Genomic DNA, 11069 nt, shown 5'->3' with positions numbered 1-11069 from the left:
TGAACCCTCCTCAGCTCCCAAGCCCCGAGACCTGTGCCGTGATGAATGTGAGATTCTGGAAAATGTCCTGTGTCAGACAGAGTATATTTTTGCAAGATCTAATCCCATGATTCTGATGAGATTAAAGCTGCCCAACTGCGAAGATCTGCCCCAGCCAGATAGTCCCGAAGCTGTCAACTGTATCCGCATTGGGATTCCCATGGCAGATCCCATAAATAAAAGTAAGTGAAAAATGTCTGTTTCTCCATGGAAAAACATACTGCTGTGCAAAGATTGGCTGGGAGGGTTTGTGCATCCAAGTTGGAGCCAGTGCTGGGCTTTGACAGCTCACAGACACCGTCCTCATGAATTCCCTGCTCCAGCACTTCTCCCTCAGCTAGTCCAGTGGGGGGAGGAATTCAGAAATACTTTTTCAGCCTTTTCTAGTTAATATGAAGTAGGAAACAATGAAGTGTAAGCATTTAGATACTGAGGAACATGGGTGACTTCATCCTCCCTGCCATCCCACCTCACCCTTATGTGCTCCAGCTTCATGGGTACAGTGTGAGGATGCCTATCAGTAGGAATGTTTGTAGGACCTGGATCCATGGCTGTCCCTGGCTAAACCAGCCTAATTTTAGGCAGTGGCTGAGCTCATTATTTGATCAGACTGGACTGCAGTCTGCTCACAACCCTTCTCCATCTGAATAGTCAAATATAAAACGTGGCTCCCACAAATTCTCCACCTTCCTATGGAAATAATGGCTGTGATTCAGGTTCCCACTGTAGTTTTTACTTCTTTTGTGTTATCTTATATTAAAAATGCTTGGCATAAGCTGTTTTCATTACAGAAGCATAAGCTTTAAATCCTCCCAGGAATGTGAATGCAAAGCAGGCCCTGCCTTACAGCCACAGCAAATTGGGAGTAATGGGGATAAACTGAAAGAGGGAAATTTAGATGAGATATCAGGAAGAAGTTTTTCCTGTGAGAGTGGTGAGACACTGGCACGGGTTGCTCAAGGAGGCTGCGGCTGCCCCAACCCTAGAAGTATTCCAGGCCAGGTTGGATAGGGCTTGGAGCAACCTGGTCTAGTGTAAGGCGTCCCTGCCCATGGTAGGGGGTGGAACCAGATGAGCTTTGAGGTCATTCTCAACCCAGACCTGTCTGGGATTCTGGGATTCAATGACTCACATTCAGCACCTCTAAAACACCCAGGACAGAGGTGTAAGCACTGCAGCAGGAGCAAAACCAGCCCTGAATAGTTGAGTTGACATTAAAACTTGTTAGGAACTGCAGTGACAGGACAAGGAGCAATGGGGGTAAATTGAAAGAGGGAAATTTAGATTAAATAACAGGAAGAGGTTATTTCCTGTGAGGGTGGTGAGACACTGGCACAGGCTGCCCAGGGAGGCTGTGACTGCCCCAACCCTGGCAGTGTTCAAAGCCAGGTTGGCTAAAGCCTTGAGCAACCAGTTCTGGTGGGAGGTGTCCCTGCCCAGGGCAGGGGATTGGGGCTGGCTGATCTCTAAGGTCCATTCCAACCCCTTGACATACTACTATATTCAAACCTCTTGTCTTTTCTTTCCCAGATCACAAGTGCTACAACAGCACAGGGGTGGATTACCGGGGCACGGTGAGTGTGACACGTTCGGGACGGCAGTGCCAGCCCTGGAACTCGCAGTACCCACACACACACAGCTTCACTGCCCTCAGGTACCCCGAGCTCAATGGGGGCCACTCCTACTGCCGCAACCCAGGCAACCAGAAGGATGCCCCATGGTGCTTCACCTTGGATGAGAACTTCAAGTCTGAGCTTTGTGATGTGCCAGCATGTGGTAATTAATGACCTTCTTTGTGTTTCAGTTTGGGACAGAAAGGAGAACTGTTTTGTTACATCCATACAGCCACCCAACCCTGGCAGTGTTCAAAGCCAGGTTGGATAAAGCCTTGAGCATCACGGTCTGGTGGGAAGTGTCCCTGCCCAGGGCAGAGGGTTGGGGCTGGATGATCTCTAACTTCTATTCCATCCCCTGAACATGCTATACTATGGTCCTGCCCAATGGTGGCTCAGGGAGATGTGCACAGTGTCTTTTGTGAATCCCTGTAGGAAAGACTAACCACAGTGTTTGGAGCTAAAGGCACCACATCCCTGCTCTGAGGAGACCTTCAAGCACTTAGTGCCCCTGCAGCTGACAAAGTGGTAGAATGAAAATAGCAGGGGGTAGCTGTGCATTGCCAGACAAATGTCTCTGACTCCAGGTTCTGTTGCAATAAGTGCAGCTCCTTAGCCCAAATTAAATCATAGAATCACAGAATCATTTAGGTTGGAAAAGCCCTCTCACTGAGTCCAACTGCTCCCCAGCATTACTAAGGCCACCACATGGCTCTTAAATCCCTCCAGGGAGGATGACTCCACCCCTGCCCTGGGCAGCTGTGCCAGAGCTGTGCAACCCCTTCTGTGAAGAAATTTTCCCTAATATCCTCCTCTGGCGCAACTTGAGGCTGTTTCCTCTTGTCCTGTTCCTTGTTCCCTGGGAGCAGAGCCTGACCCCACCTGGCTGCACCTCCTGGCAGGGAGTTGGAGAGAGCAGAAGGTTCCCCCTGAGCCTCCTTTTCTCCAGGCTGAGCCCTCACAGCTCCCTCAGCTGCTCCTTGTGCTCAGTCCCTTCCCCAGCTCTGTTCCCTTCCCTGGACGTGCTCCAGCCCCTCAATGTCTTGTCATGAAGGGCCCAAAACTGAGGAGAGGGATTGAGATGCTCATGATACAGCCCAGACTGTCTGTCTTCCCCCTCATCTACTCTTTCATCAATAACATAATTTAGATCCCATTTTGGCATCCATTCCCATCTTTCCATTAATTGAAAAAGACTTTGGATCAGGCTCAGAACATGTCTAACTGCAGGAATGTTCATAACCATAACCAGAAAAAATCTCATTTGGTTCTGGCTATGGAGCAGTAACATCAAAGGTTTCTCCTTTCCAAGGGGAAAGGTAATGTTACTGTGACAACTTGTAGGCAACATAAAATCTTGTGTGAAACTTTGTACCCTGAATTTCCAGAACATTTCTGGGTGCATTTCTGGCATGTCCATGCAAATAGCTGTATTTTTTCTTGGCATGTTATCAGTATTGTTATTTCTACATGCAGATAAAGCAGTTAGGAACCATTTGTTCAGGTCTTCCAGCCACTTCCCTCAGGCCTCAGAAAAGCAGAATCAAATGAGCGATGAATCTTCATTGTTCATTTTGCAACCCCAAATGCAGCCAGGGCAGTTCTGTAAACACCAACTTCAAATACAGCTAAGACGACCTGGCAACATCACCTCTATTTTGTAAACAAGGCCTGAGCTGTGTTGGCAGTGCTGAGTTGTTCTCAGTGATCTTAGAGACCTTTTCCAACCTCAGCAATTCTGTGATTCCATATACACTTTTTGAGTCCTGTATCTCTTTTGCTGTTGTTTCACTGCGTTTAACTTCAATTATTTTTCTTGTTATTTAGGCCCAGTGTTAACTGACTACACAAGATTAGTTCAATCCATATAAACTGTTCCAAAGATCCTTTTCAGTGCAAAAATCTGGATTAAGTAGCAGTCAACAGGGTTCTCCTGAGTGTTCTGTCAGCTCTTGACTTTCCACCCCAGGATCTGCAGGGCTGGGCTGGCTGAGGGGCATAGCTCAGCTCCAGGGGGGTTTGGGCTGCTCAGTTTGGGCAGCTCAGGGGGCAGTGCATGTCCATGGTTGAGCTTTCTGACTGCAGTGTCACTGTGTGAGCTTTCAGCCATGTGTGTTTTGAGTTTTCCACAACTTCTGAACCTTTGAGTCACTCAGAGCTGATGGGGAGCTGCCAGGCCCCTCTAGATTAGTCACTCAGAGCTAATGGGGCTTCCAGGCCCATCTGGATGGGTAATTCAGAACTGATGGATGTGCCAAGCCCCTCTAGATGGTCATGCAGAGCTGATGGATGCTGCCAAGCCCCTCTAGGTGTCACTCAGAGCTGATGGATGCTGCCAGACCCCTCTAGATGGTCACTCGGAGCTGATGGGTCACTCAGAACTGGTGGATGCTGCCAGGCCTCTCTAGAAGTACTCTGAGACCCCAGTCTTGGCTCAGTCTTTTGATGTGGAATAGCTGAAACAGGACACTTTTGGATGTGTTGCCAAAGTCTCTGATTTGAACACTTTGCTAGATAATAAACGAGATAGACTGGCTGGGCCTGAGGAATTTCTGACCAAGGTTTTAATTGCCAAAACCTCTTCCCACTGCCTTAAATGGTGCTCAGTGTGCAGCTAGGTTATGTGGCATTATTATTCTAAATTCAAACACAGCTAGATCAGGTGAGCAGTAATTTAAGTGTTAAATGCTAATCTGCATATTAAAACCAGAGGGCTGCATGGGACTTGCATTCTGCTGGATTTGCACTGGCTGAAAGAGCCATTTCAGGCACATTTTAATCAGTATTGTGCATTCTGCCTCACCAGGACATGCCAGGATGGGAAATGGATTTAATTAGGGTGGCTCCCAAGAAACCTATTAACCTAATGAGGCTTCACAGCAGGGGCTGCTACTTAATAAGAATAATAATTCCCTTTGACTGGAATAGCTCAGGTGATGAACTGGTGCCCAGGTCTCCCTCTGCCTCGTGCTGCTGCTTTCTTTTCCTTTCTTCAACTGTATCTCACAAGCTGGAATAGATTTGCTTCATAAAAGTTTGTCAACCTGATTATAGGAAGATGTGAAACATGGAGGAATTCAAGCATGAGGCTTAGCAAAGACAAATGTAAGAAGGTTTTGAAGGAATGGGGGAGGACAGGGATTGCGTAGCAAGGGAAACCCATAGTAGGTCCATGCTGAAGAGCTGGAATTTCACTGGAGATGGAGTGAGAGCACACACTGCCCTTCTGGGGGTGGGTGCCTTAGTCTTCTCCTGCTTCCCAAAGGCTGGAGAAATATTTGGACTACTTCTCCTCCCAATTAAATACCAGATAGCACAACTTAATCTAAAAGGAATGGTCAGAGAGGAGTGTGGGTGGAGCAGGACAATGTGAGCCTGTAAGAGGAGACAGAGTGACATCCAGAACCATTTGAACTTTGCCTCTGTCCCAATTTGGGTCAAGCCCAAGCTTCAGATCAAGTTCATGTTTAATTAAGTGCATAAAAGATATCTGTGTGGGCTGCTTGTCCAAATCCAGCCTGGAAAACACAGACAAACAAACTGAAATGACCCTGTAGGAATAATAAAACATTCCCTATTCTGCCAGAATCCTGTAAGCCTGATGCTGCCACAGGCATTCCCCTTATCCCTTGGAAACAACCAGGCCAGGGCCACCAGTCCTGCCTCTCAGGGGGATCCTCAGACTCCCTACAGTTAGTGTGTTAATCCATGTGTAATCACACCCTAAGCCTCAGGAATGCTCCTGGGAAACGACAGAGCAGCAGGAGTCAGTGTCCCTGTGGTCGGAGCAGTGGGGATGGAAGCTCTGTCCTTGTCAGCGTGAGCGGGTGCTGCATGAGGACATGAGCTCCTCTCCCCTCTCCCAATGCACTTCCCCTCCATGCAGCATTCCCTGGGAAGCCAGAGCCAGCTGGAGGGAGGTGGTGTCTGATGTAGTGGCAGAAGAGGTGTTCATGTATCTAAAATTAATCTCTGAGACCTGAGTGTAGAGGGAGCAAATCCTGCACGAAGCATTTGCGCTATGTTACATCAGCCAACTTCCCAAGCTCTTCCCAGTCCTCCTTTTTGATCCCTGCTCCAGCTCTCCTTTCAGGTCACATTGCTCTGTCCTTTGTGCCAGTGTTTGCCACTCTGCTCAGCTGACACACTCAGCGTAGAGCTGGTAGAGGGGTGGCTTTTCCCTCTTAATCCTATTAAGACCAAGACCTCGGGAAGATTTTTTTTTTAGGATTATGCTACAGCTTTTGTCTGTGTTCAGACTGTTTGAACCCCTTTCCTGACTTCCTAGGGTAAAACCCAGCACTGTTCTATTTCTTGCCATTTCTATGCATTTCCTCCCATTTCCCAGGTGTTTCTCCATTTCTCTGCTCTAGAGTCCCAATTTTGTCCTTCTCCTGCACCTAAAACTAGCTAGAAAATCAGGTTGTAGCTGAACATGTTTGTTCTGATGCCCTGGGTGGGTGCATAAATGCTTTGGGAGTGCTGGGAGATGTTGAGAACAGGAGTCTGGAAATAAATAGGGGGATAAAACTATCCTTTTACAGCTCCCCACGTTTTTATTGGATTAAGGAAACTATAGCACCAAAACCTAATATAGATATTAACATTAGGAGTCCATAATCTCACCAGAGCTTTTCTTAGACTCATAGAATGGTTTGGGTTGGAAGGGACCTAAAGATCATCTAGTTCCAAACCCCTGCCATGGGCAGGAACACTCCCACAAGCCTCTTTCATTAGCTATTTCAGCAATTAACTTTTCTGTGGATCTGTGTTAGACCATGGCTTCACCCCAAGCAATGGCCATGCCTCAGCATCCAGTGGTTTCCTGAACACCAGTAGGTTTGACTTGTCATTTCAGCCACTTTGTGTCCTTACAGAAGTGTTCCTCAGCAAAATTGATTTGCTCTATTAATGCTGAGAAAATAAAACAGGTGATTGCTAATATAAAATGGATATTTGATTCTTTTTGATTCTGTGATGCTTCAGTCATTGTTGGGTGTTGTTTTGTTTTCCCCCAAACCAGATTATAAGGATTCCAAGGAAAAGAATAAAATGGAAATCCTGTACATCCTGGTGCCAAGTGTCACCATTCCCCTGGCCATAGCCTTGCTCTTCTTCTTCATCTGCATCTGTCGCAACAACCAGAAGTCCTCGTCCCCCCCTGTTCCCAGGCAGCCCAAACACGTCCGGGGGCAGAACGTGGAGATGTCCATGCTCAACGCCTACAAACCAAAGGTAATCCCACATTCCTCCTGTTTTCACACTGACTGGCCTCACAGGCAGGGAATGAAATGCTTTAAACAACTCAGCAGTGAAGTATTAAACTGATTTCCAACTTGGAGTTTCTGTAGCAGAAAACCATAAGGGCTTTTCTCAGCAGCAGCATAGCAAGTGTGCTGCACCCTGAAGGGTATTCCTGTGTGTCTGTGTGCGTGGAAAAACAGGAGCTGGAGATTTTTGGGGATCTCCAGCCCCTTCCTGATGCATCTCTAAATTGCCTCATTTCAGTTAGAAAGCAGTGCAGATAAAGATGTGATTCAGTATTTCCTCAGGAGCTCAAGTCACTTTGTTCCTGTTTTTTTTCAGGCTTATCCATTCTCTCAGTTAACAAGAGAACTGACCAAAACAGCTTCAAAACTCTGCTTGTAGCTCTGGCTGCACATCTGAAGCATCACAGCCCTTGCCGTGGTGTTTGGCTGCTCTGTAGTCACAGGCTCGGGAAGCATTTCTTGAAATCATTTCAGATTTCAGTGTGATTAACCTCGTGCTCGTTATTTACTGGCAGGATGTGCAAACCTGTGTCACTCACAGCAGGGCTGTAACTGCCTCCTGCCATCTACAGGCAGAGTAATGTCCTGGAAGAGTATTTCCCTTGGTTTTCACACCATGCAAAGTCTCTTGGACTCAGTGATCCATGTGAGTCCCTTCCAACTCAGGATATTCTGTTGCTCTTCAAGAACTTGATGGATTTTGTTCTTTTGAAGCATTTCAGAGTGAAAAATCTGTATTTACAATGAATTAGGATAGAAAGGGTGGAGACTGTGGTGTCTGAAACAGTCAGGCACACCTTGGGCAAGATGTTTTTGTTAGAGAATGACACAACAAAATTAAGCCAAATTCATATGTTAGTGAGTTTTAGCAATGTGAACTCTAACCTTTAAATGCTGCTGGAGTAGGTTTTTCTTCAGCAGTTCTAATCACTTAAGGTTACACTTAGAATTGTTGAATCCCAGAATGGTTTGGGTTGGAAGGGACTGTAAAGCTCATCTAATTCCAACATGGACACCTTCCTCTAGCCCAGGTTGCTCCAAGCTCCATCCAACCTGGCCTGGAACACTCCCAGGCATGGAGCAGCCACAGCTGCTCTGGGCAACCTGTGCCAGTGCCTCAGCACCCTCACAGGGAAGAATTCCTTCCCAGTATCCAATCTAATCCTGTCCTCCTTTAGCTTAAGACCATTCCCCCTTGTCCTGTCACTCCATGCTTGTAATTCAGGAGCTGTTTTCTCCACCTTGGAATAAATTCTGGAGCAGTTTTCCTCTTAAGTGCCCTAAAGCAGCTCTGGGCTGCTGTTATAGTTGCTCTTCAACATCAAGTTTATAGAATTAGGTTGTAAAGAGTTAATTGTGGTCAATTAACTCTGTTTAGGGTGGTCAGAGTTTGGTCTAATGTTCTATTTGAACTCCTTGGTCCCCATTCTCATATATATTTGGGGGACAATCCTGGCTAAGCTGAAGATAATGGGAATATCAGCATCATTTTATGAGGTCACAGTTCCTAGACAACACAGGGAAACAACTTGCCTGGAAATGTTTGCAAATCTAGACCATTGTCTTCTGTTTTTAGGTCCAAGTCATGTGCTGCAAAAAACTTTCCACATATTGATGCTAATTCTGTGTTTTCCCAGTGGGAAACCCAACTCTCCCTGTCTCCAGTGTTTTGATTGCCTTCCAGACAATATTGTCAAAGAAAGGAAGCAGAATCCTATTTTTAAGTAATGTAGCCAGAATTAATGTCAACTTGGGGATAGAACACACTAGGCTTCGAGCTTCAGCTGAGGGAGATGTTTGCTTGGCTAAATAGAAACATTTTTTTAATTTTTAATTTATTTAATTTATTTAATTTTAAATTTTAATTTAATTGCCTTCAAATATATAATAAATCAGGCTGTCATTCAGCTGATGAGGAGGTGGAGGGGGTGGGATTCACTCTCACTGCCCTGTCTCCCTTTCCTTCAGCATCCTGTGTGTCTTACACTTCTCCCCACTCTGTACACCCATGTATGACAAATCCTTGTCAAACAAAACCTGAGCAGCTTTAGAACTGCTTCCCTAGAAATGAGCCTTTCCTGCCAAAACTTTATGACTTCATTTTCTTCCCTAGTTTTCCACTCTGTTGGTTCAAGCAGACAAACCCAAGCTCAGGTCAGACAGAGGTCATTTCACTTTCATTACTAAAATATAATTTACAATATGCCAGACCTAAACAAGTTTTAGCCTAAAGGATTTGTATAATATAAACCAGCTGTTCCTCAACAATATAGCTAATTTCCTGCCATCACTGTACAGTCTACTGGCTGCCTGCTTAAATGGCTTTATTATTATTATTATCATCATCATTATTATTATTAATGTATTTGCCTGAAAGTCGATACAATTGCAAGTAATTTGTGCCACAATGTCATTTTGCCATGATTATTTTCAATGTCAGTTCTTTTCCCACATTGCCACTGTGGTTCTGTGATTTCGGGAATGCAAATGCTAATGTTTATACTCATTTACAAATTTACATCCCAAACTCATTAGCCTTCAATTACTACCTGTGGCTTTATTGAGGACCCTAAATGGGTTTGGGTTTGGGTGTTACAAACACATGTGGAAGTTAATGTCTGGGAATAATAGAGCTGCTTTGTGGCCGAGAATGAGTATCTGCACCCCGAATAACAACAAAGCCTGCCTGTCTTTTTTGACCATTATCCCATTTTTCCAGTTTTTCCAGAAATAGTCTGTCCTGTATCTGCAAGGGTTAACAGCGAAGTTGAGGGAGAATTGGCTATAAGAACATAGTTTGGGAAAAAAATAGGGGGTTTCCTGCTAAAACTTTAGGCCCTGGCCCAGAAAACACTTCAGCATGGACCTCTTAAAATATGGGAATTGCCTCAATTCCTGAAATTAGTCACATCCAATTTGAAGTACAGAAATGCCCAAGGCCAAGTGCATAAATGCCTTTGATGAAATGCTGCTGGTTTCTGCATATATTTAAATCTAATACTTATTCCTTGTATCTGATCTTGTGTAGAGGGTGAAATGGAACTCTAAAGTTCATTTAGGAGCACAGTGCACCAGGGTTGGGAGGTGCCCAGACCTGGGCTGTGCTGGTGATGGGACCCAGGTGTCCCTCAGCTCCTGTGTCTGTCTGCTTGGCTTCCAGACATCCTGCACTAAAAGGTCTTTGACTTAAAAATGTGGGCTTAGTCCTGTTTTTCTGATGTGTCCAGTTCTGGGCCCATCACTGCAAGAAGGACATTGAGGTGCTGGAGCAAGTCCAGATAAGGGAATGGAGCTGGAGAAGGGTCTGAAGCACAAGTCCTGTGAGGAGAGGCTGAGGGAGCTGGGTGTATTTAGCCTGTAGATGAGGAGGCTCAGGGGTGACCTTATCATTCTCTACAACTCCCTGACAGGAGGTGCAGCCAGGTAGGGGTCAGGCTCTGCTCCCAGGGAACAAGGGACAGGACAAGAGGACATAGTCCCAAGGTGTGCCATGAGGTTTAGGTTAGACATAAGAAGAAATTCTTCCCAGAGTGGGTGATTAGACACTGGAATATGCTGCCCAGGAAGGTGATGGAATCACCGTCCCTGGAGGCAGTTAAGGAGAGATTGGACATGGCACTTAGTGCCATGGTCTAGGTTGACATGGTGGTCTTAGGGCACAGGTTGGACCTGATGGTCTCAGAGGTCTTTTCCAACCTGATTCTGTGATTCTATGACATGTTATTGCTGTTGTTTCTTTCACAGAGTAAAGCCAAGGAGTTGCCTCTCTCTGCTGTTCGCTTCATGGAAGAACTGGGTGAATGTGTCTTCGGCAAGATCTACAAGGGCCACCTTTACCTCCCTGGCATGGATCATGCTCAGCTCGTTGCCATCAAGACACTCAAAGACTTTAACAACCCACAGCAGTGGGCAGAGTTCCAGCAGGAAGCCTCTCTAATGGCCGAGCTCCACCACCCCAACATCGTGTGCCTCCTGGGGGTGGTGACCCAGGAGCAGCCTGTGTGTATGCTCTTTGAGTACATGAACCAAGGAGACCTCCACGAGTTTCTCATCATGAGGTCACCTCACTCAGATGTTGGGTGCAGCAGTGATGAGGATGGGACTGTAAAATCCAGCCTGGACCACGGGGATTTCCTGCACATCGCAG

At 46.1% G+C, this 11069-nt stretch overlaps 1 protein-coding gene across 1 annotated transcript in view; it reads left to right on the top strand.

Moving 5' to 3' along the window:
- ROR1 (receptor tyrosine kinase-like orphan receptor 1) overlaps positions 1–11069 on the top strand; it is a 55656-nt gene that overhangs the window by 43566 nt on the left and 1021 nt on the right. Inside the window, 5 exon segments of the mRNA XM_009077097.1 lie at positions 12–221; positions 1570–1815; positions 6676–6887; positions 10667–11066; position 11069. The exon segment at position 11069 is cut by the window's right edge and continues 1021 nt beyond it. Coding sequence (XP_009075345.1) covers positions 12–221; positions 1570–1815; positions 6676–6887; positions 10667–11066; position 11069 — 1069 coding nt within the window.

Source organism: Acanthisitta chloris, unplaced genomic scaffold (assembly GCF_000695815.1).
Source record: "Acanthisitta chloris isolate BGI_N310 unplaced genomic scaffold, ASM69581v1 scaffold1770, whole genome shotgun sequence".
Classification (NCBI taxonomy): Eukaryota; Metazoa; Chordata; class Aves; order Passeriformes; family Acanthisittidae; genus Acanthisitta; species Acanthisitta chloris.
This window is presented reverse-complemented; position numbering and strand designations above follow the sequence as displayed.